We start from the raw sequence: 26,271 nt of genomic DNA on the forward strand, positions 1-26,271 counted from the left end.
GAATTAGTGACAGGCGACCGGAGGTTCGGGGGTCACACTTACGGACTGAACGGAGGTGTTCTGCAAAGCGGTCGCCCAATCTGCGTTTGGTCTCCCGAATGTAGATGAGACTGCATTGTGTGCAGTGAATACAGTATACTAAATTGCAAGAAGTACAAGTAAATCGCTGTTTCACCTGGAAGGAGTGTTTGGGGCCCTGGACAGTGGGAAGGGAGGAGGTAAAAGGGCAGGTGCTGCATCTCCTGCGCTTGCATGGGAAGGTGTTGTGGGAAGTTGACTCTTCCCTTCTCCTCTTCGACTTCTCTGTCTTCATGCCTGGGATAGGCTATTGACAAACATCCACTACAAGCCCACTGACTCCCACAGCTACCTGGACTACACTTCCTCCCATCCCACCTCCTGTAAGGACTCTATTCCATTCTCCCAGTTTCTCTGTCTCCGTTGCATCTGCTCTGATGATGCCACCTTCCATACCAGTGCTTCCGATATGTCTTCCTTTTTCCTCAAATGAGGATTCCCCTCTACCATGGTTGATATGGCCCTCGACCGTGTCCGTTCTATTTCCCGCACTTCTGCTCTCATCCCTTCTACTATTTCTTTCTTTAGTGTTCTCTGCCTCTCCCAATCCTTTGAGACCTTTATTTCCCCTTTCTAAAGTTACATCCTGGTGCCCATCCCCCAGCCAAATTAATTTAAACCCTCCCCAACAGCACTAGCAAACCTTCCTGCGAGGATATTGGTTCCGGGTGCAACCCATCCGTCCTGTACAGGTCCCATCTCCCCCAGAACCGGTCCCAATGCCCCAGGAATCTAAAGCCCTCCCTCATGCACCATCTCTCCAGCCACGCATTCATCTGCACTATCCTTCTATTTCTATATTCACCAGCTTGTGGCACCGGGAGTAATCCGGAGATTACTACCTTAGGTCCTGCTTTTTAATCTCTTTCCTAGCTCCCTGAAATCTGCCTGCAGGACCTCATCCCTCTTTCTGCCCATGTCGTTGGTACTGATATGGATTTGAGTTTAGCAGTGTTTGTTGGCAGGCTACTTTGACCATGCAGGGAAGGGGGAGCATTGTAATTGAACCAATCATGTCACCACCTAGTGTCCACACATGCACATTTCCAGCAGGGAACAGTGGATAGCATTCAGGATCCATGGCCACCCCCTCCAATCCCACCCCACCCCACCCCAGAGTATTAAGATTAAATATAGCGAATCTACCGCAATATAGCTGCTGGTGGCTAATGCACAGAATGAGGATTGAGCATCAAACCTTCTGGTCCATCTGGCTATGCTACTCACTGTCTGTCTTAACCAGCTGAGCCATCAAGGGCATGTCTGTACATCTAAAGAAACCGAACATCTTCTAGGGGATGGGAAGTAAAATTAAATATGTATGCTTTTGATAAATATTCATAGGTTACAGGCTTAGTTCATAAGCTTTATAAACCTGGGATTTTTGCATGGATGTGCAAGAATTAAGTTGTTTTGACGTGTAGTCACTGTTGTAATGTGGAGAAATGCGGCAGCCAATTTGCATACAGTGAAGCCTCACACCGCAAAGAGAACTGACCAATAACTCCGAAAGGTGGCACTTCTGAGACTGCAGCCCTGCTCAGTACTCCACTGAAGTGTCGGTCTAGATTATGTGCTCAAGCCTCTGGAGTGGGGCTTGAACCCATGACCTGACTCCGAACTGAGGATGTTACCTGAGCTAAGGCTGCCATCTATGTAATTGAAATAAATCGTGTATTTCTTGTTTGATCATTTAAGCTATGGACTTAGAAAGTGCTTTAGCTGCTATATTGAAGCCATCTAATTTTTCTCTGGGATATGTATTTGATAATCTAGTATCCCCATAAGTCACCCATGATATTCACCTTTCCTGGTTTGTTAGCTGTCTTTTACTAACTTCTAGCTAAGGGCTGGTGCACACTTATTTGATTACACTATACTTGGTATACATTGGCTAACTTATACTACTGCATCAACTATTGGGTTGCACTAAATTCACATTTTTGTTTTACTTCTGTCTACTTTATCCAAACTTCCACATTTTTTTTCATACCATCAAACATTCTAAAAATAAAGAACTTTACATTTAAGTACCTCAACTTATGATTGAAGGATTGCTTCAGCCTGTCTCAACAATTCTTCTTTTGATTAGAATGTCAACTGAGACTGCACAAAACAAGCCAGTAAGGTTTACTTGTCTGCCTTTGTAAGTTTTCCACAACTACACTTGACCAAAGTTAAGGTCCATTTATAAAGTTTTTACTGCACATTCATTAATCCCCACCTGAGCGTAGACAAAGAATGGTTCTTTGTCTGATATGAATATTCTGCTCAACGTTGTCTCTACCATGAAGCATGCTCCATTAACAACATTTTATTGTGAAGCTACTCCATATTATTGGATTTACTAGAGCTTTTCCTACAAGCTTACAGAGATGCAACTGAAATATTATTCCTTTAACAGCACAATCATTTTTCAATTCAACATTTCATTCCAAGAAATGTCTTAACTCATGATGCGACTAATGTTTTCATTTAAAAAAAAAACTTAAAAACCCAATCTAAAAATTTCTTACAGAAATGGTCAGTGCATCAGATTGAGGCATCAGTGCCTTACTTCAGTTTTTGGAGGAAGTGTTCAGCCATTGTTGCAGTCAAACTTTATAAGCCAATGGTATCAGACTTATTTAACTCTTCTAAATTGTTTTGTTCTGCTTCTCAAGGTTGGTAGCAGGCGAGTGGTCCAGTATGGAGCGGTTATTATGTTGGTCTTGGGAACAGTAGGGAAGTTCACTGCACTGTTTGCCTCACTCCCAGATCCCATTCTTGGAGGCATGTTTTGCACTTTATTTGGTAAGTTGAAGTATCCAACATATAACTTAAAATTACACCGTCTATTTATAGGAATATAGAAACATAGAAGATAGGAGTAGGCCATTCGGCCCCTCGAGCCTGCTCTGCCATTCAATGCGATCATGGCTGATCATCCAAACTCAGTACCCTGTCCCTGCCTTCTCCCCATATCCCTTGGTCCCTTTAGCCTTAACAAATATATCTAACTCCTTCTTGAATATATTTAATGAAGTGGCCTCAGCTGCCTTCTGTGGTAGAGAATTCCACAGGTTCACCACTCTCTGGGTGAAGAAATTCCTCCTCATCTCTGTCTTAAATGGCTTACCCCTTATCTTTAGACTGTGACCCCTGGTTCTGGACTCCCCAGCCATCGGGAACATCCTTCCTGCATCTAGTCTGTCTAGTCCTGTTAGAATTTTATAAGTTTCAATGAGATCCCCTCTCATTCTTCTAAACTCCAGCGAGTATAAGCCCAATCGACCCAATCTCTCCTCATACGTCATTCCTGCCATCCCAGGTATCAGTCTGGTGAATCTTCACTGCACTCCCTCCATGGCAAGAACATCCTTCCTCAGATAAGGCGACCAAAACTGCACACAATACTCAAGGTGTGGTCTCACCAAGGCCCTGTACAACTGCAGCAAGACATCCTTGTTCCTGTATTCGAATCCTCTTCTTACGAAGGCCAACATACCATTTGCCTTCTTAACCACCTGCTGCACCTGCATGCTTACCTTCAGCAACTGGTGCACAAGGACACCCAGGTCTCGTTGCACTTCCCCTTCTCCCAATCTATTGCCGTTCCGATAATCTGCCTTCCTGTTTTTGCCACCAAAGTGGATAACCTCGCATTTATCCACATTACATCTGCCCAATCACCCAACCTGCCCAAATAATACTGGAGTTTCTCAGCATCCTCCTCAGAGCACACACGCCCACCCAGCTTTGTGTCGTCTGCAAACTTGGAGACATTACATCTAGTTCCCTCGTCTAGATCATTAATATATATTGTGAATAGCTGGGGTCCTAGCACCGATCCCTGTATTACCCCACTAGTCACTGCCTGCCACTCGGAAAAAGACCCATTTATTCCAACTCTTTGCTTCCTGTCTGCCAACCAGTTTTCTCTCCAAGTCAGTACCTTGCCCCCAGTCCCTTGTGATATAACTTTACACGCTAATCTCTTATGCGGGACCTTGTCGAATGCCTTCTGAAAGTCCAAATACACCACATCCACTGGTTCTCCCTTATCTATTCTACCAGTTACATCCTCAAAAAATTCCAGTAGATTAGTCAAGCACGATTTACCTTTTGTAAATCCATGTTGACTTTGTCCGATTCTGTCACTGTTTTCCAAGTGCACTGCTATTACATCTTTTATAATGGACTCTAGCATTTTCCCCACTACCGATGTCAGGCTTACCGGTCTATAATTCCCCGTTTTCTCTCTACCACCTTATTTGAATAGTGGGGTAACATTAGCTACCCTCCAATCCATGGGAACTGTTCCAGAGTCTATAGAATTTTGGAAGATGACCAGCAATGCATCTACTATTTCTAGGGCCACTTCCTTAAGTACCTTAGGATGTAGATTATCAGGCCCTGGGGATTTATCGGCCTTCAATCCCGTCAATTTCCCTAACACCATTTCCCTATAAATACTGGTTTCTTTCAGTTCCTCCCTCATTAGACCCTATGTTGCCCGACATCTCTGGGAGGTTATTTGTGTCCTCCTTTGTGAAGACAGAACCAAAGTATGTATTTAATTGGTCCGCCATTTCTTTGTTCCCCATTATAAATTCCCCTGATTCTGACTGCAAGGGACCTACGCTTGACTTCACCAATCTTTTTCTCTTCATATATCTATAGAAGCTTTTACAGTCAGTTTTTATGTTCCCTGCAAGCTTACACTCATACTCTATTTTCCCCCTCTTAATTAATCACTTTGTCCTCCTTTGCTGAATCCTAAACTGCTCCCAATCCTCAGGTTTGCTGCTTTTTCTGGCCAATTTATATGTCCTCTCCTTGGATCTTATGCTATCCCTAATTCCCTTTGTTAGCCACGGTTGAGTCACATTTTTTGTTTTATTTTTATGCCAAGCAGGGAATGAACAAATTCTGTAGTTCATCCATGCGATCTTTAAATGTTTGCCATTGCCTATCCACCGTCAACCCTTTAAGTAATGTTCCCCAATCCATCCTACCCAACTTGCACCTCATACCATCGTAGTTTCCTTTATATTTAAATTCAGGACCCTAGCCTCTGAGTCAAATACTTCACTCTCCATCTAAATGAAGAATTCGATCATATTATGATCGCTCCACCCCAAGGGGCCTCGCACAACAAGATTGCTAATTAATCCTTTCTCATTACATAATACCCAGTCTAAGGTGGCCTGATCTCCAGTTGGATCCTCGACATATTGACCCAGGAAACCATCCTGTATACACTCCAGGAATTCCTCCTCCACAGTATTGTTATTAATTTGGTTAGCCCAATCTATATGTAAATTAAAGTCACCCATGATAACTACTATGCCCTTATTGCATGCGTCCCTAATTTCCCATTTAATGTCATCCCCAACCTTTAGCATTACTGTTTGGGGGTCTGTATGCAACTCCCACTAATGTTTTCTGCCCCCTGGTATTTCTCCGTTCTACCCATACAGATTCCACATCATCAGAGCTAATATCCTTCCTTACTATTGTGTTAATCTCCTCTTTAACCAGCAATGCTACTCCACCTCCTTTTTCCTTTTTGCCTATCTTTCCTGAATATTGAATACCCCTGGATGTTGAATTCCCAGCCTTGGTCACCCTGGAGCCATGTTTCCGTAATCTCAATCATATCACATCTATTTGCATAGCTAATTCATCCACCTTATTATGAATGCTCCTCGCATTAAGACACAAAGCCTTCAGGCTTGTTTTTTTTTTAACACTCTTAGACCTTTTAGAATTATTATTTACTGTGGCCATGTTTGATTTAAAACCCTTGATTTCTCTGACTGCCACTTTTGCTTTTTTCCTTCCTGTCTTTTGCTTCTATCCTTGTTTCCCTTTCCTCTGTCTCCCTGCACAGGTTCCCAACCCCCTGCCATTTTAGTTGAAACCCTCCCCAACAGCACTAGCAAACATTCCCCCAAGGACATCGGTCTTTATTTTTAAGTAAGATAATCCATTTTTCAGAGGCACATTTACTGCAGAGAATCTGAAATTCTGCATAGTCAGAGGGTCATGAATTTTATAGTGCTTTGATATTGGGAGATATTGACACACATACAGCCAGTGTAATTACATTTCAACTTTGTGAAAAGTGTATAGCAGTACTGATGAGGTCTGCTTATGTGTGACGTAAACAAATTGTTAAAATACCATAGAAAACTTTGGACGCTTTAACTCCCAATATACTTGTTCTTCAGCCTGTCGAGTGACAGTTGGCTGTTCTGGTTTTGAAAAGTAAAGGGGGCGAGTTTCCTCATCTGCTATAGCTTTGGTGGAAGAACCATTTTTCCAGGGTTTCCCCGGCTCGTCCTTTGAACTTATGATGGACAATTGGAAGAATCCCCATGGAAGCTGCCCATTAAATGTCAATAGAAATCTCTTGTATCTTTTGGATTTATGGTAAATACTGAACATTGGCAGCTTCTTGGCTCTTTGTAACATCTTTTGTGATAATGGCAGTATTGAGTGAATGAACATCTTGACATTCATTATTGTGTAAATTCTTTTGAAAACTGACTTGGTGGATGGGGTGTTGTTAATTCACACATTTACTAGTTATAATTGTTTTATGTATTTTAGATCTTGTTTGGAAGTGTTGGTATGATCATTTTGATTTGTAATTTATGCTGCTGGTTGTTTTGCAGGAATGATCACGGCTGTTGGACTTTCCAACCTTCAGTTCGTAGACATGAATTCTTCCCGCAATCTCTTTGTTTTGGGATTCTCCATGTTTTTTGGTTTAACACTACCAAATTATTTGGATGTAAACCCTACTGTTATTAATACAGGTAAGCTGGCTAACACAAAAAATCATCAGGTTCTACTAACATTTTAATTGTAGGAGCAATGATCGAAAGTGCTGCACTAATAAATAAAGGAAGATGGTTCCTATGGCCAATAACACAAGTTGTACACTACAAGAACTCGCCTACTCTTGAAAAGCTGCCGCAAGATCTTTTACCTCCACCCGAGACGACAGATGGGATTTGGCTTGATGCCTTAACTGAAATACGGCACCTCTGGTAATGCAGTACTCCTTTAGTACTGCACTGTAGTTAAAGATGTCTGGTTGTTCAGGAGATATCTTGCACTTCAGTATTGACAAATTTCTTTGACCTTTGGTAGTTTTAAGAGGTTTTTTTTAAATCTGCACAGACCAGAAAGAAAGTCAAGACAGCTGAAAATTGCATGGGAGAAGCAGACTGTTCGAATCGATAGGCTATCCTTTTTACATTAGAATAAGATTCCCCAACATGCTTTTTCTTTATTTGCTTGTAACGATTTATGAACTGAATTTGTATTGATTGTAGCAAGTGAATGTAATACAATTATTTAAAAATTACAACATAGAAACAGGCCAGTCAGCCCAACAAGTCAATATTGGTGATTATCTTTCACATAAGCACTGCTCCCAAGTACCCACTTTGTTCCCATGAACAGAACTTTTAACTTTGGGAGTGTAAAATGGGCGATATTGGATTGGCCACCCGCTATACCGCCTGTCCCATTTTCTGTTCCATTGAAGTCCATCAAAGAGTGTCACTATGGATTGCGAAGAGTAGGTCATGTCTAACTAATCTAGTGGAACTTTTTGAGGAGGTCACTAGCATGGTGGATAGGGGAGTATCCAGAATGCATTTCCACACGAGAGATGATTAGCAAAAGTGAGAGCACATGGAGTTGTATTCCCTTGAGTTTAGACGGTTGAGGGGTGACCAAATCTAGTCATTAAAAATAACTTAAGGGATTCGATAGGAATTCAGAACAAGGGAGCATAATCTTAAAATTAGAGCTAGGCCATTTAGAAGTGACATCAGGAAGCACATTTTCATACAAAGTGTAGTGGAATTCTGGGGCCTAGAAATTCGTCTCAGGTGGTGGCGAAAAACGAGCGGTATCGGATTGACCGCCTGTTATACACAGCACCTGATAGTCAGTTCTAGTGACTGCAATAGAACTGAATATCGGGCACTGCATGTAACGGGCGGCCGTTCCAATACCGATCACTTTGCACCACCGACCGAGATGAATTTTTAGCCCTGGATCTCTTTTCCCCCCCCCCCCACCCCAAAGGCTATGGATGCTGGGTCAATTGAAATTTTCAAGACTAAGATCGATATGACTTTTGTTGGATATGGGTATTGAGGGATATGGAACAAGGGTGAGTAAATGGAGTTGAGGTACAGATCAGCCATGATCTAACTAAATGGTGGAATGGGCTCGAGGGGTTGAATGGCCTACTATTACCTTAAGAGAAATTAAAGATTACACGTGCTTAGGACACAGAGCTCTGGGTAAGATCACAAGGGAGTGTCATTGTTACACTCCTGGATCCTACAGATACAGGGCAGTGAGCGACCTTGTTTTGTTAATACAGGTAGACTATCCTTTATCCGAAAACCTCGGGACCAGCCGTGTTTCGGTTTTCGGAAAATTTCGGATTTCGGAAGGTATTTTATAAGACTGGGAAATGGGTCGGTGGGGGTCGGCGGGGGTCTGCGGGGGGGTTGGCGGGAGTCGGGGTCCGCGGGGGGGTTGGCGGGGGTACACGGGGGGGTCCGCGGGGGGTCGGCGCGGGGGTCGGGGTCAGCGGGGGGGTCGGCAGGGGTCCGTGGGGGGTCGTCGGCGGGGGTCGGGGTCGTGCGCACGACTTACGCTGACCCTCTGCTCAGCGTAAGTCGTGCGCCACTCTGGTCATGTCGTGCACACGACTTACGCTGAACGAAAAAACCTTCGGTTTTTAGAGGGTTTTGGTTTTCGGAAGTTCGGATAAAAGGTAGTCTACCTGTATAAAAGGAAGCAGGCAAGCAGATTGTTTAAGGGAGCAAATTACGCCATGATCGGAATAGATATAACAGCTGTACTTAACACCCTTGCGTGTCTAAATTATAATTGAGTTTCTGGAGCATAGCTGCCTATAGACATGGACATCTGACACCAAATAGAGTAATTCTCTTCAAACAGGCATTTAAAAAAAAAAATCAAGGACCCCATAGGACATAATGTTGTGATTCCTGGCAGCTAGGTAAGGTTCACCGGCAGAGGCTTAAGAAGAGGTCAACTGCATAACCTGGTGGTAAAATGGGGATGGGAGGGAAATAAGGAAAGGAAATAAATTCACAGGAGAATAAATTTGGAAAAAGCATGTTACAAAGGTCCTGGAAATGAAAACCTTAACCAAGTTTTGATTGTTCTCTAATCCTTGATATGAAAATTCAAAATTCTCCAATATTCTCAAATATTCTCGATCAAAGACTTCTAGAATTATCAGAATGCTTGCGACATGTAATCCTCCTCTATCAATCATTTTTATTTCTTTTATGAAACGTACTTGTTGGAACAAGTTTTATTATTTAACATGATGGCCTAGAAATTGAGTTTGCGCTGCGCCAGGGCTTTAGCGCCGGAAGTTAGCGCCGGCGCTAAGTCCCTTTGCGCGCGCCAAAAATTCAGTAGCGCCGCGCCCAAACGGCTGCCGGCGCTACTGAAGGGTTTTAGCGCCTGAAAACTGGCGCAACGCGCCGCATTGCGGCGCTGCGGCGCCCGCTGCGGTGTGGCAGGCTCGGGAAGTGCAGGCCTCCTCCTTCCGTTAAGGAGGAGCTGCCTGCACCCGGCCGCAGCCCGCGCAAATCTCCTCAAAAATGAGCCCGGCACCTCGGACAAGTGCCGGGCTTGCATCTGTTCCGGGGGGGGAGAAGTCCGGGGAGGGAGCTGCGGGCAGGCGGCCGGCGGGAAAGCGGCCGGCCGCCGCGCCTCCTTAAAGCGCCGGCGCAGACTCCGGCAGCACTCGTTTGCCGGAGTCTTAGTTGCGGCTGCCACTGGCGAGGCGGCCGCAACTGAATTTCGGCTTGGGGCCGGGTTACCACGGCAACCGGGACGCTGCGCACACCGATGACGTCATCGGTGCCGGCGCAGCGCTACCGGTCTACCGCCGCGGAAGGGCCCCAGGCAATTTAGGAACCGGCGCCAATTGCAGCGCTAGGCCCTCTAGCGCCGCAAAATCGGTGCTAAGGGCACTGAATTTCTAGGCCGATGGCCTAGAAATTGGGTTTTGGCTTAGCCAGGGCTTTAGCGCCGGAAGTTAGTGCCGGCGCTAAGTCCCCCTGCGCGCGCCAAAAATTCAGTAGTGCCGCGCCCAAACGGCTGCAGGCGCTACTGAAGGGTCTTAGCGCCTGGAAAAGGGCGCTAACTGCCGTTTAGCGCCGCAATTCCGGCGCTGCGGCACCCGATGCGGTGCGGCAGGCTGGGGAAGTGCAGGCCTCCTCCTTCCGTTAAGGAGGAGCTGCCTGCACCCGGCCGCGGCCCGCGCAAATCTGTTTAAAAATGAGCCCGGCACCTCGGACAAGTGCCGGGCTTGCATCTGTTCCGGGGGGGGGGTGGGGGGGAGAAGTCCGGGGAGGGAGCTGCGGGCAGGCGGCCGGCGGGAAAGCGGCCGGCCGCCGCGGGGCCTTTAATGCGCCGGCGCAAACACATGTTGGACTCTGTTGCCAGAGTCTTAGTTGCGGCTGCCACGGGCGAGGTGGCCGCAACTGAATTTCGGCGCTGGGGCCCGTCAGCATGGCAACCGGGACGCTGCGCACACCGATGACGTCATCGGTGCCGGCGCAGCGCTATCGGTGCAACGCCGCTTTAGGGCCCCGAGGGAATTTTTCAACTGGCCATAACTCTGGCGCTAGTCCCTCTAGCACCTCAAAAGCGGCGCTAAGGCTAGTGAATTTCTAGGCCGATGTCTTTTTCTAAAGCTTTATGGCTTTTTACTCCATAATAATTTTGCAGCCCAAGGCCATGATAATGACCCACATGAAGATAAAAATAACTAACTGAAGTTAATTAGATTTTAATAGCATTGTGTAAGCTGTTCTGCAATGCCAAACAAATATGAACTTGGTTGCTTTCGATCCAAACTAACAAAAGCATTTCTTTTCTTGAGGTTCATTTTGAACCTTTAAATGAATCATGCAGTTTGTTTCTAGGAGCTCATCCATCAAAAAAAATCACAAGTTCCTGGCACAGCATGCATCCATTATATTCAATGAGCCCTCCTCTCTTTCTCTGTGCATTGCTCCATTTTAGTGCATTATCTTTACTTGAGTAGTGATTTATAACATGAACTTTCTTCATGAACAGGCAGCCCAGAAATGGATCAGATTTTGACTGTGTTGTTGACAACAGAAATGTTTGTTGGCGGTTGCCTTGCTTTCATCTTGGATAATACCGTTCCAGGTATAGTTATTTTCACATTTGACTGAAACCTATTTAACATTTCAAATATGTTTGCATGAAACAAAGCTGCTGCTTTTCTCTGTTAAATCCCTACAGTTTGAGTCACCTGGTATTGCATGTTTTCACTTTGATCCATAAGCACAACCGGATATAAAGGCCTCGATTTTTCATTGAGCCGTGGAGTTGGGATTGAAGGCATGCGGGGGGGATAAATTCCCGAAATCGGGGGTCCCGCCCCCAACCCGCCTCCATGCCAATTTCAAAGGAGGCGGGTACCCGCCCCGTACTGGGACCCGCCTACCCTAGGCGGGAAGGGATTAGTGCCAATTAACTGCCTGTTAACAGGTAGTTAACAGGCAGTTTTTAGCCTAATCCCTATTTTTAAGCATGCACTGTGGGAATCCCGACTGCTCCAAACCATGCCAAGTTGGAGGAGTCGGGCCGTCGTGTTGAATTGCCTGGAGGGGTCGAGATGTCAGTGTTCAGGTGAGTGATTTGTGCATGAGTGCAAAGGTAAGTGTGTTTGGTGTGTCTAAAGTGATTAAATAAGTTTTACATACATTTTTCTTACCTTTTTCAGCCTTCCTTCCTTTAGGTTCGGGGAGTCCCTCATCTCACCGGCACAGAAAGCAGAATGGCTGCGATCTGTCAAAAGTGACAGCCTGCAGCTTTCTGTGCAGGAGAGATTTCTAACTGAGTCTGTGGAGAAGGACTCATGTTAGAAGTAAGACTGTCAGTGTTTGACAGCTTCAAACAGCTGTGAAACACTGATATTTCATTTGTCAAAACATCTTGACAGATGAAATTTCAGTCTGTGACGTCACCTGTTGCCAGGTGGCCCTTAATTGGCCTGCTGAACCCGCTGGGCGGGCTCAACAAGGTCAATCAAGTTAAAATCGCTTGGATTGGCCGCATCTCGATGGAGGCGGGACTACAACCCCAAAAGTTGTAGTCCTGCCTCCTTCCTGACTTCTGAATGAAAATCACCCCCAAAGTGTTGTCGTTGGGAAAACATCAGGGATAATTCCAGGATTTGAAGGTGGGGGGGAGGGAGGAGATGTGTATCTCTTCTTCCCACAATAGTCAAGTTTTACATAGCTCTTCAGTTTGACTTGGCCAGCACATATATAAATGCACAGCTCAACTGTGGCCTCACTCAACTCCTCGACATTCAAATTTTCTCACCACTAACTCTCCAACATTGTATATATTTTAAAGAATATCAACTACAGGGTTTGCTACAAGCCAATAATTCCAATTCTGGATTACATGCCATTCACAACCACTTCAACTTTGTTCTTTAAATCTAACTATCTGCTCCCTCTGATTTTTTTTTTTAAATAAACAAGATTTGAGATTAGTAGGAAAAGTATTCCCTCACAAAAATGGGAATGTGGAGCAGGTATTTGCCTAAAAGAGTTAAGGGTATGTAGTTTTCTTTTTTAAATAAAAAAAAAAAAAAGCGATAAGTATAAGGTAATGTGATAAGTGAATAGGATTGAGAGTAAATGCAGAAGTACAGATGGAAATAAATGCTATATCAAACATGCAGGTTCCTGACAACCATGAAATGATTGTACCTTGGAAGTTAACTGGTCAAGGATGAATAATATAGGATGTAAGTTTAAAGTTTGATACTTTTTTTGGAGGGAGAGGAAGAGAGAACGAGACGCACTTGACCTAGCTCCTCTAAACACTTGATTGGTTCTGCAGTGTTTATGATAAAATAGTCTGTGGAAAGAATGCGCTTGATAATTTGCATGTTTTTTTTGATCAGACAGTCATAGAATTGAACCTGTGTTGGCTGTTTGATCTGATCTATTCACTCTAATCCCATTGCTTTTCCCTTTCTCCATATCCTTTCACTCCCCCTCCTTGTCCTGTCCATCACCAGGACAGCCTATTTCAACCTGTGCAACATTGTCTGCCTCCACCCCTATCTTTAGCATCTCCACTGTTTAAACCCTTACCTATGTTTTATGTCAGCGCTACACAATTTATTCCAGTGCCCTCCTTTTTAGCTTTCCTACATCGACACGTCACAAACCTCATTTTGACCAAAACACAGCTGCTTGTATTTTGTTCTGCATAAAGTTCCAGTCGATCTTCACTGATTGTCCCTTAACGTAATACATTCAAACTCCTCATTCTTGTCTTCAAATCTATCCATAGCCTTGCCATACCTTATCTCTGCAACCTCCTCCAGCCGTGCTCCCCCTGACTTCTCTCCACCCTTTGCTTCTGTTACTCTGACTTTGTGGGCATTTTCCTCCCCTCCCTTCAAGCATTGGTGGCAGAGTTTATCACCTTGGCCCTACTCTCTAGAACTTGCTTCTACACCTCATTGCCTCTTCACTTTTCTCTCCTTTTTAAAAGCCTTCTCCAAGCCCATCTTTTCAACCAGACTTTCGATTACCCTTCCTAATTACATAAAATCCACAGCACAAGAACCAGCCATTCAGCTCTAGATCTATGCCAGTGTTTATACTCCACTCCATATACTTCTTCCCATCTTGCTTCTATATCCCTTAATTCCCTTATCCCTCATGCATGTATCGAGCCTCTCCTTCAATGCATTAATGCTATCTGCTTTAACCTCCTCCATGTGACATGGAGTTCCACATTCTTACCACTCTCTGTGTAAAGAAATCTCTCCTAAATTCTTTATTTGATCTGTTAATAGCTATTTTATGTTAATGCCCCCTTGATGTGGAGACTGTTTCTACATCTATCCCCTATTGAATGTCTTCATAATTTTAAAGCCCTCAATCAGGTCTCTTCTTGGTCTCTTTTCCAAAGTAAAGAACCCAACCTGCTTAATTTTTCCTGATGGGTCTAGTCTCTCAATTCTGGTAACAACCTTGCAAATCTTTTCTGTGCTTTCTCCAGTGCTTCAATATCCTTTTTGTAGTATGGAGACCAGAACTGTGCACAGTACTCTAAGTGTGGTCTAACCAAGGTTCCATGCTTTTGAAACCTGTTGTTCTAGAAAGAAACTACTTTGTTTACACTTTTTATGTAAGAAGTCACACAACACCAGGTTATAGTCCAACAGTTTTATTTGAAATCACAAGCTTTCAGAGCGCTGCTCCTTCGTCGGGTGAAGTGGAGAGATGCATAAAGACACAACTTATATAGTCAGAGAATAATGCCAGATGATTACAGGTAATCTTTCTAACTGCCATTTATCACACCTCGGCAGAGAGATAATCACAGCAATCAAAGGTGTGAATGGTGTCCAAACAGGTTAGTCAGGAAAACATTACATCAAAGAACAATGAGGTGGGGTCACAAGGGGTCAAATGTTGCAGATGCTGGGGTCTGTATGGAAAAACAAAAAACAGACAAAAAAACATTTTCTTTGCTGGAAATCACAGCAGGTCCGGTCGCATCTGTGTAGAGAGAACAAGCTAATGACGACTCGAGTCTGGGTGACCCTATGTCAGGTGGGGTTACATGTAGCGTGACATGAACCCAAGATCCCGGTTGAGGCCGTCCTCATGAGTGCGGCCTCAACCGGGATCTTGGGTTCATGTCACGCTACATGTAACCCCACCTGATGTAGGGTCACCCAGACTCGAGTCGTCATTGGCGTGTTCCCTCTACACATGCGGCTGGACCTGCTGTGATTTCCAGCAAAAAAAATGTTTTTGTCTGTTTTTTGTTTTTCATACAGACCCCAGCATCTGCAACATTTGACCCCTTGTGACCCCACCTCATTGTTCTTTGATGTAATGTTTTCCTGACTAACCTGTTTGGACACCATTCACACCTTTTGATTGCTGTGATTATCTCTCTGCCGAGGTGTGATAAATGGCAGTTAGAAAGACTACCTGTAATCATCTGGCATTATTCTCTGACTATATAAGCTGTGTCTTTATGCATCTCTCCACTTCACCTGATGAAAGAACAGTGCTCCGAAAGCTTGTGATCTCAAATAAAACTGTTGGACCTTAACCTGGTGTTGTGTGGCTTCTTACATTTGTCCACCCCAGTCCAACACCATGTACACTTTTTATGACCTTATCAAATTGCATTGCTATTTTTAGCAAATTTTATGTATCCGTATTCCCATATCTCATTGCTTCTCTATCTCCATTTAGCTTCTTGCCTTCCAAGGAATAAGTGGCCTCTTTATTCTTTCTACCAAAATGAACCACCTCACACCTTTGCTATATTGAATTTCATTTGCCATTTATCTGCCCACTCTGCAAGCCTGTTTGTCTTCCTGTATTTTGGTGCAGTCCTCCACTTTATTGGCTATATCTGAAAATGTCATCACCATACCTTCAATTTCTACATCCAAATCATTTATGTATATAACAAACAATGGTGGTCTCAGCACAGATCCCTGCAGGGCACCATTCCCCCATTAATGCCAGTCTGGGAAACTCCCCTTAACTCTTATCTCCATTTTCTGTTTGGTCTTGGAGAAGAGAGAGAATCCTGTTTGTGGAAAGATGGTAATCTAGCTCTCCCTATGTGGTGCAGTGTCTTTCTTTCACTATTTCTGTTTGTGAAACATCTTGGGATATTAATTTTAAAAGCACAAGGTAAATTTTATATGTAATGCATTTCAAATATTTTTAAAATTAGGTACACCGGAGGAACGTGGACTTGTACAATGGAAAGAAGGGGCACTTGCAAATAGTGACACATGCGTAGATGTAAAAACATATGACTTTCCAATAGGAATGAACCTACTGAAGAAAGTTCAGTGTTTACAATACATGCCTATTTGTCCAGTTTTTAAAGGGTTTTATTCAAAGAAGAAGCACAATAATGACTTGGCTGCACAAGCAAAAGAAAATGGTGACCATGTTGTGTGCACCAAAGTGTAATGGATTTTGTCTCGAGATGTGAAACAAAGCACACTTTAATATGCTGCTCCTGTACTGTATTATCACTGTGGACCCTACAGTAGTGCCATCAGCAAAACAGTTTTAGCATTACTTACACAAAGTGCTTTTTCTCTTGTTCAGTGAATAAGTTGAACGAGGACTCTTATCAATTGTATACAAGTTTAATTGTTTTAACTAAAAAATATATATGCACAAGTTCACGTTAAATCCTTCTGTTGTAGTGCCAACAGGGTAGTGGTTATTTAGAATATAGATAGATTTTTGAACCTTCAGGCCTAGGTCAAATATTATTTGAAGAGCTATTTTTCTCAATGTGCTACATAGAGCAACTATACATCCCTTATATACCATATACCAATATATATATTATCAATTGGTTTCAAGTCTGGGATAATAATGGTTAGAAAGACAGAACATTAGAAGATTGGCAAATATATATTGCAGCTGATTACATTTTCAGTATCTCCCCTGTTTGAGAGAATTATCTTACCAAGGAACTATTTTAGAAAATAGTCAAAAATGTTGTATAAATCTGTAACTACAACAATTTCATGCAGCAGCATTTTAAACAATGTTTTAATAATGGGCAGTCTAATTCAACTACATTAAACTGAATATCAGATCAGCAACTCTGCTATGGTTAGTGATCTACTTGATTTTTTTAATGAAATATTGTGGTTACATGTACTGAAACTATTTAATATAAACAGTAAATGTAAGATGTCCCATATTTGTTGGCTCTTAAGTTATATAAGTTTCACCTGTACTTGCTATACACTTGAAGAAAATGTTCCCCTCTTGAATAATGCGGTAGTCAGTCTAACAATTGCCTAAAACATCAGTTGTTCACTAAAAGCATTTTTAATGTCTGTATACATGATATTGATGATTTAGAATTAGGATTATCCACCTTTTGCCCTTAAATATATGCATAGACTGACATTTTTCCCGAAGAGCCCTACTTTGCATGAAAACCCTTCATTCTACACACACCTTATTGTATTAGAGAACAAAATGGCTTGAACTTTGTTAGCACGGGTGCTGTGCAGTTACTGCATCGCATCATTCCACCACTTGTTAAATACGCAATCCACCTGCCAGGATGATAGTGCACATAATTTGAGGTATGTCCACCTAATAGGTTTGGGGGAATGTCGCCTCTGGTATTACACTTTAAAAAAAAAAAAAAATTTGCTGCTGGATTTCTGTTTTGAGGATGGCATCACATTTCATTTTGCAACTATATCTATTTTTGTGCTACATTACCATGACTACATCACCACGACTACATTGCCACCAAAAATGCAAACATCTTAGCAAAATTGTTATTTTCAGCAGTAAAGCAAGTGTAGAAAGTGTGTTTTGTATTCCTGTTTAACCTTCCATTTATTACCCCACTGCAGAACATTTAGGTTTGGAATAGTTACACAGTCTGTATAACCTGTGAGTAGGGTAAGGGTGGCCAAAAAAAAACAGATTTAAAAACTTCTTAAAGGTCTGTATCGTGCCATTTACTCGACCACTGGAATGGAAGATATTGACTTGGCCCATCAAAAGCATTTGACTCTTTTACGTGCCATGTTTTATGGAAAGATGATGAAGGAATACAGAAAATGGAGCAATAATAATTGAAAACAACACCTGGAATGTGATCTGAACTGTAATGTACATCCTTTTCCTGTGTATAATATTTGTAAAGCGAATAACTAGACTTTGATTTCTGATGAAGGGGATATTCTAATATGACCAACACACATTTGAAGGATTTTATTTCAGAGCTGGAGAAGATGTTATTGATGCAAGTCAGCAATGTATCTGATCAATAGATTGTATATCCTTAGAAATGTAAATTCAAACAAAATCTTAAAGGCAAATATTTGGTGTTCAAATGATGTTACATCAGTTTGAATTGTATTAACAAGGTCTGACTCTTTTCTGGATAACTCCAATACTTCTCATTAAAGGCAAACTTTTTAATTGATAAAGGTAATTGTAAGACTTGCTTTTTAATTCAGTGGATCATCAGCATGTGCTTCTAACTAGCTGACTTGGACTGTCAAATCAGACAAATGATAGGATTAGCAGTAAACAGATGGTGTGTTTTTAAAAATGATGGGCACCAAATAAGTTAAATCACTGATTTTGGTCTAAGAATTTCACATCGTAAGATTTCTATGCTGATGGGCCATTTCTCAATGAGAAATTAATAGCTCCACACATACTTTCTCTTAAAATATGATCCAATAACTCATGGTTGAGTTTCACTGCTTAGATTCCACAACGGTACTTGGTATCTTATTTCCCTGTTTAGTTGAACTTGAGATTTGGCCGACTTGGCAGGCAGGGATCTGTGCTGGGAAATGCTGACTTACTTGGTCCAAAGGCCACAGAGAACCACACAGTCTTGTAGGCTGAAGCCTGGGGACCGAGGTTCCTGGCAGCAAAATGGAGGCGATCCTCTAAAGCCGTGTTGGCTGACCTCGATTCAAGAAGTGGTGGGTGTTGGGCGGGGGGTGCACTGGCTTAACCACTGTCTGTACCAATAGATTCTGGCAGAGTGGGCTTTCTCTGGATTGCATACCTAAAATCTCTTCCACAATTGCTTCTTAAAGAGGATTTCATTGATAACCTGCTACGACCCTGCTCTTTATTTAACCTGTTTATGCATGTACACAACCTGGCTCCTTAACATCTGAGCGAATAGCTTGCATTGGTGTAAAGCCAAAACCACTTTGCTTTGACACATGTAGTATTACTGGCCTAAAAGATTTTATTTAATTTTTTTTAAATTAAAGCCTGTTATTTTTCTTCATCAATTTTGCATGCTCAGATTTTCAAACTGGGGTCTGTATTTTATGTGTTTGTTATATGAGCATATTGGGGCAGATTTTGCAGTGGGTACAGTGTACTCTGAGTACGCCATCATAAGTGCCTTTGAAATTGACAAAGTTCGGAATTTCCGCTTACGCATGCCCTAAATCCCGAACTTGCGATCTGTCAAGTAACGACTTGACAGATGATCCGCACCGACAGGGAAATGCTCATTGCTGGAGCAGAGTTAGGCTAATTCCCCAGCAATTACGAATGAAAATGTTACGGTTAGTGAGAGCTGGCGCAGGAGCCTGCTTCACTGTGAAAAGAGCCACCTTTCCGTTCTTTCGCGGGTTATTTGTGGTGATTAATGAATCCGCGTTTAATGGTGAAAATAACAAGAGTTTGCATCAAGTCAGAATCATGTCTTCTCTTTTAAAGGATGGCAACCGTGGCTAAAGAATATTGTAAGGCTGTTGTTGGGGGTAAAAGAGAAGTCTTCCCTCCTCTCAAGCGGACCCCCTGAGATAAGGCCGACACTTGCCCTATAGCAACCACAAATTCACCAGACGGACACTTTGGATAAGTTTCACGATCTTTATTCAAGCATATGCATGGGGAAAATCTCAGTCTCATCCCAGAGAAAGGATTCTTCCACCGAGTATTAAAATACGTACAGCAATTATACCCTAACTTGAGGCGTGCACCCCCTTCTACACTCAAAGCATGATTCTGTAGACCAATCAATGAGAATCTGGACGTCCTGTCTTATCTTGAGCAAGGACAAAAGACCAGCTTATTAGCTTTACAGTTCCTGTTTTGTCTAGGTCCTACATTCCTGAACAAGGCTAGGAGATAAACTTATTTTCCACTAATTTTAATTCTAAGAAGTTATAGTTGCTTCTAACTTTTAATTCTAAGAAGTTATTTTAGTCCCCTTACAATCCCCCCTTATGGCCCTTGGCGATATGCCCAGGCCAGGCCATTTCCCTATTACTTTCTTGTGGGTGAGCCCCAGGTTTGTCCCTCTGTTTGGGTAGCTACTTCCCAAACTGCAGGATCCGCCTGTTGACTTTCCCATCGAGGTTATATAAGATAAGTCCTTTCTGCCGGACTTTTAAAATTTGCCTTATCCAGTTTTTTACTTATTGCTCTCGCTATGGCTTGTCTCTTATTCCTGCTACATTTTTGACAGGATAACAACAACAAGATCACCAATACAATGCCTTGTACAACAACCAATACATGTGATATTATCCTTATCCAGGGGTGTATTTACACATTGAGTCTAGCATTCCAAAACTTAGTATACCAAGGCCGACTAGACAACATTTCTTCAGTGTCCTTTTGTAGCTTATCTATTTCTTCCATCAGAATCACATACTTTTGTCTCTGCTTCTGAATGTCATGCTCGAGTTGGGTCTGTTCTTCATTCAGTTCGGGTATCGGTTTTCCTTGTGGCCTTATTGCCTTTGTATACCCTTCTCGGATAGTGTCCGTCACTGTCTCATTAATAGTTTCTTCTTTTAGTTCAGGATATATGATATACCCATTTATATGTGTCTCTTGTGGGGAAAAGCAGAAGTCAGTATCCACGATGGCACAGGAGGTGGTCCCTCCCCTATATACTGTCCTATTAGGTGCCTTGGTGCTCACACACCATTCTCCATTCCCTCATGGGACGGCGGTGCCTTGGTGCTCACACACCATTCTCCATTCCCCCGTGGGGCAGTGCCTTGGTGCTCACACACCATTCTCCATTCCCCTGCGGGGCGGCGGTGTTTTGGTGCTCACACACCATTCTCCATTCCCCCGCGGGGTGGCGCTGCCTTGGTGCTCACACACCATTCTCCATTCCCCCGTGGGGCAGCGGTGTTTTGGTGCTCACACACCATTCTCCATTCCCCCGCAGTGCCTTGGTGCTCACACACCATCCTCCATTCCCCCGTGGGGCAGTGCCTTGGTGCTCACACACCATCCTCCATTCCCCCGTGGGGCAGTGCCTTGGTGCTCACACACCACCCTCCATTCCCCCGTGGGGCAGTGCCTTGGTGCTCACACACCATCCTCCATTCCCCCGTGGGGCAGTGCCTTGGTGCTCACACACCATCCTCCATTCCCCCGTGGGGCAGTGCCTTGGTGCTCACACGCCATCCTCCATTCCCTCATGGGGCGGCGGTGTCTTGGTGCTCACACACCATTCTCCATTCCCCCGTGGGGCAGTGCCTTGGTGCTCACACACCATTCTCCATTCCCTCATGGGGCGGCGGTGCCTTGGTGCTCACACACCATTCTCCATTCCCCCGTGGGGCAGTGCCTTGGTGCTCACACACCATTCTCCATTCCCCCGTGGGGCAGTGCCTTGGTGCTCACACACCATCCTCCATTCCCCCGTGGGGCAGTGCCTTGGTGCTCACACACCATCCTCCATTCCCCCGTGGGGCAGTGCCTTGGTGCTCACACGCCATCCTCCATTCCCTCATGGGGCGGCGGTGTCTTGGTGCTCACACACCATTCTCCATTCCCCCGTGGGGCAGTGCCTTGGTGCTCACACACCATTCTCCATTCCCTCATGGGGCGGCGGTGTCTTGGTGCTCACACACCATTCTCCATTCCCCCGTGGGGCAGTGCCTTGGTGCTCACACACAATTCTCCATTCCCTCATGGGGCGGCGGTGTCTTGGTGCTCACACACCATTCTCCATTCCCCCGCGGGGCGGTGCCTTGGTGCTCACACACCATTCTCCATTTCCCGCGGGGCGGCGGTGTCCTGGTGCTCACACACCATTCTCCATTCCCCCGCGGGGCAGTGCCTTGGTGCTCACACACCATCCTCCATTCCCCCATGGGGCGGCGGTGCCTTGGTGCTCACACAACATCCTCCATTCCCCCGGGGGGCGGTGCCTTGGTGCTCACACACCATTCTCCATTCCCCCGCGGGGTGGCGGTGCCTTGGTGCTCACACACCATTCTCCATTCCCCGCGATGCGGCGGTGTCTTGGTGCTCACACACCATTCTCCATTCCCCCGCGGGGCAGTGCCTTGGTGCTCACACACCATCCTCCATTCCCTCGTGGGGCAGTGCCTTGGTGCTCACACACCATTCTCCATTCCCCCATGGGGCGGCGGTGCCTTGGTGCTCACACAACATCCTCCATTCCCCCGGGGGGCGGTGCCTTGGTGCTCACACACCATTCTCCATTCCCCCGCGGGGCGGCGGTGCCTTGGTGCTCACACACCATTCTCCATTCCCCGCGATGCGGCGGTGTCTTGGTGCTCACACACCATTCTCCATTCCCCCGCAGTGCCTTGGTACTCACACACCATTCTCCATTCCCCCGCGGGGCGGCGGTGCCTTGGTGCTCACACACCATTCTCCATTCCCCGCGATGCGGCGGTGTCTTGGTGCTCACACACCATTCTCCATTCCCCGGGGGGCGGTGCCTTGGTGCTCACACACCATTCTCCATTCCCCGGGGGGCGGTGCCTTGGTGCTCACACACCATTCTCCATTCCCCGGGGGGCGGTGCCTTGGTACTCACACACCATCCTCCATTCCCCCGGGGGGCGGTGCCTTGGTGCTCACACACCATTCTCCACTCCCTTGCGGCGCAGTGCCTTGGTGCTCACACACCATTCTCCATTCCCCGGGGGGCGGTGCCTTGGTGCTCACACACCATTCTCCACTCCCTTGCGGCGCAGTGCCTTGGTGCTCACACACCATTCTCCATTCCCCGCGATGCGGCGGTGTCTTGGTACTCACACACCATTCTCCATTCCCCGGGGGGCGGTGCCTTGGTGCTCACACACCATTCTCCATTCCCCCATGGGGCGGTGCCTTGGTGCTCACACACCATTCTCCACTCCCTTGCGGCGCAGTGCCTTGATGCTCACACACCATTCTCCATTCCCCCGCGAGGCGGTGCCTTGATGCTCACACACCATTCTCCATTCCCCCGCGGGGCGGTGCCTTGGTGCTCACACACCATTCTCCATTCCCCCGCGGGGCAGTGCCTTGGTGCTCACACACCATTCTCCATTCCCCCGCGGGGCGGTGTCTTGGTGCTCACACACCATCCTCCATTCCCCCGCGGGGCAGTGCTTTGGTGCTCACACACCATTCTCCATTCCCCCGCGGGGGGGGGCGGTGCCTTGGTGCTCACACACCATTCTCCATTCCCCACGGGGCGGCGGTGCCTTGGTACTCACACACCATTCTCTATTCCCCCATGGGGCGGCGGTGCCTTGGTGCTCACACACCATTCTCCATTCCCCCACGGGGGGGGGGGCGGTGCCTTGGTGCTCACACACCATTCTCCATTCCCCCGGGGGGCGGTGCCTTGGTGCTCACACACCATTCTCCATTCCCCCGGGGGGCGGTGCCTTGGTGCTCACACACCATTCTCCATTCCCCCGGGGGGCGGTGCCTTGGTGCTCACACACCATTCTCCATTCCCCCGGGGGGCGGTGCCTTGGTACTCACACACCATTCTCCATTCCCCCGCGGGGCAGTGCTTTGGTGCTCACACACCATTCTCCATTCCCCGGGGGGCGGTGCCTTGGTGCTCACACACCATTCTCTATTCCCCACGGGGCGGCGGTGCCTTGGTGCTCACACACCATTCTCTATTCCCCCATGGGGGGCGGTGCCTTGGTGCTCACACACCATTCTCCATTCCCCCATGGGGCGGCGGTGCCTTGGTACTCACACACCATTCTCCATTCCCCGGGGGGCGGTGCCTTGGTGCTCACACACCATTCTCCATTCCCCCATGGGGCGGTGCCTTGGTGCTCACACACCATTCTCCACTCCCTTGCGGCGCAGTGCCTTGGTGCTCACACACCATTCTCCATTCCCCCGCGAGGCGGTGCCTTGATGCTCACACACCATTCTCCATTCCCCCGCGGGGCGGTGCCTTGGTGCTCACATACCATTCTCCATTCCCCCGCGGGGCAGTGCCTTGGTGCTCACACACCATCCTCCATTCCCCCACGGGGCAGTGCTTTGGTGCTCACACACCATTCTCCATTCCCCCGCGGGGCAGTGCTTTGGTGCTCACACACCATTCTCCATTCCCCCGCGGGGGGGGGGCGGTGCCTTGGTGCTCACACACCATTCTCCATTCCCCCACGGGGGGGGGGCGGTGCCTTGGTGCTCACACACCATTCTCCATTCCCCCGCGGGGGGGAGGCGGTGCCTTGGTGCTCACACACCATTCTCCATTCCCCCACGGGGCGGCGGTGCCTTGGTGCTCACACACCATTCTCCATTCCCCCGGGGGGCGGTGCCTTGGTGCTCACACACCATTCTCCATTCCCCCGGGGGGCGGTGCCTTGGTGCTCACACACCATTCTCCATTCCCCCATGGGGCGGTGGTGCCTTGATGCTCACACACCATTCTCCATTCCCCGCGGGGGTGGGGGGGCGGTGCCTTGGTGCTCACACACCATCCTCCATTCCCCCATGGGGCGGCGGTGCCTTGGTGCTCACACACCATTCTCCATTCCCCCGCGGGGCGGTGCCTTGGTGCTCACACACCATTCTCCATTCCCCCATGGGGCGGTGGTGCCTTGATGCTCACACACCATTCTCCATTCCCCCGCGGGGGGGGGGGGCGGTGCCTTGGTGCTCACACACCATCCTCCATTCCCCCATGGGGCGGCGGTGCCTTGGTGCTCACACACCATTCTCCATTCCCCCGGGGGGCGGTGCCTTGGTGCTCACACAACATCCTCCATTCCCCATGGGCGGCGGTGCCTTGGTGCTCACACACCATTCTCCATTCCCCCATGGGGTGGCGGTACCTTGGTGCTCACACACCATTCTCTATTCCCCCATGGGGCGGCGGTGCCTTGGTGCTCACACACCATTCTCCATTCCCTCGTGGGGCAGCGCCTTGGTGCTCACACACCATTCTCCATTCCCCCGGGGGGTGGTGCCTTGGTGCTCACACACCATTCTCCATTCCCCCCCCCCCCCCCCCCCCCCCTCGTGGGGCACCGCCTTGGTGCTCACACACCATTCTCCATTCCCTCGTGGGGCAGTGCCTTGGTGCTCACACACCATTCTCCATTCCCCCATGGGGCGGCGGTGCCTTTGGTGCTCACACACCATTCTCCATTCCCCCGCGGGGCAGTGCCTTGGTGCTCACACACCATTCTCCATTCCCCCATGGGGCGGCGGTGCCTTTGGTGCTCACACACGATTCTCCATTCCCCCGCGGGGCGGTGCCTTGGTGCGCTCACACCATTCTCCATTCTCCCACGGGGCGGCGGTGTCCTGGTGCTCACATACCATTCTCCATTCCCCTGCAGTGCCTTGGTGCTCACACACCATTCTCCATTCCCCCGCGGGGCGGCGGTGTCCTGGTGCTCACATACCATTCTCCATTCCCCTGCAGTGCCTTGGTGCTCACACACCATTCTCCATTCCCCCGCGGGGCGGTGCCTTGGTACTCACACACCATTCTCCACTCCCCCATGGGGCGGCGGTGCCTTGGTGCTCACACACCATTCTCCATTCCCCTGTGGGGCAGTGCCTTGGTGCTCACACACCATTCTCCATTCCCCGCAGGGCGGCGGTGTCCTGGTGCTCACACACCATTCTCCATTCCCCCGCAGGGCGGTGTCTTGGTGCTCACACACCATTCTCCATTCCCCCGCAGGGCGGTGTCTTGGTGCTCACACACCATTCTCCATTCCCCCGCAGGGCGGTGTCTTGGTGCTAACACACCATTCTCCATTCCCTCGTGGGGCGGCTGTTGTTTCGGAATCCCGTGTCATTGGCGTGATACTCAATGTGCACCCTTCCATTCGGCCATTACCACGGTCATTCTTGGTGGATCTCTGCATAAAACAACTTGGTTATTTCTATAACAATCATTTATGTTAATACCCCTCGTACTGTTGTTTTCTTTAATCACATGTCTGGACAAGTCATGGTAGCGCAAGCGAGTTTGGTTCCTTATCTCCCCTATATTGTTTGTTTGGTATAAGGAATCTCCTTTTGTTACATCAGACTGCGGTATTGATAGTACAAATCCTATTATATTTAAATGTCCGGTTATGCATCTAGTTTTTGGTATCCAAGCATGACTATTCCTCCGTACCTCACACGTATGAGTCATGTTTTTATCTAAGGTCCAATTGGTAAATACATCATTCAGTATCCAATCCGGCACTTCTCCATTTTGAAGTTGCTCTAGGTTATGTTGTACTTCACTAAGTATCCATGCTCCGTACCCTGCGCAAACTATTTCCGACTGTAGTTGCCGGCTCAC

At 46.8% G+C, this 26,271-nt stretch overlaps 1 protein-coding gene across 4 annotated transcripts in view; it reads left to right on the plus strand.

Moving 5' to 3' along the window:
* Positions 1 to 18,166, plus strand: part of slc23a1 (solute carrier family 23 member 1) — a 157,904-nt gene extending 139,738 nt beyond the window's left edge. For all 4 annotated transcript variants that reach the window (XM_085995250.1, XM_085995252.1, XM_085995249.1 and 1 more), the window contains 4 exons: positions 2,742 to 2,871; positions 6,741 to 6,884; positions 11,224 to 11,319; positions 15,916 to 18,166. In XM_085995250.1, the coding sequence (XP_085851376.1) occupies positions 2,742 to 2,871; positions 6,741 to 6,884; positions 11,224 to 11,319; positions 15,916 to 16,160 (615 nt within the window). In that variant the 3' untranslated portion in view covers positions 16,161 to 18,166. The remainder of the gene's footprint in view (positions 1 to 2,741; positions 2,872 to 6,740; positions 6,885 to 11,223; positions 11,320 to 15,915) is intronic.
* Positions 18,167 to 26,271: the final 8,105 nt, after the last annotated feature.

The sequence above is a fragment of the Somniosus microcephalus genome, chromosome 8 (genome assembly GCF_052327205.1).
Source record: "Somniosus microcephalus isolate GS21.2 chromosome 8, FLI_Smic_1.0, whole genome shotgun sequence".
Taxonomy (NCBI): domain Eukaryota; kingdom Metazoa; phylum Chordata; class Chondrichthyes; order Squaliformes; family Somniosidae; genus Somniosus; species Somniosus microcephalus.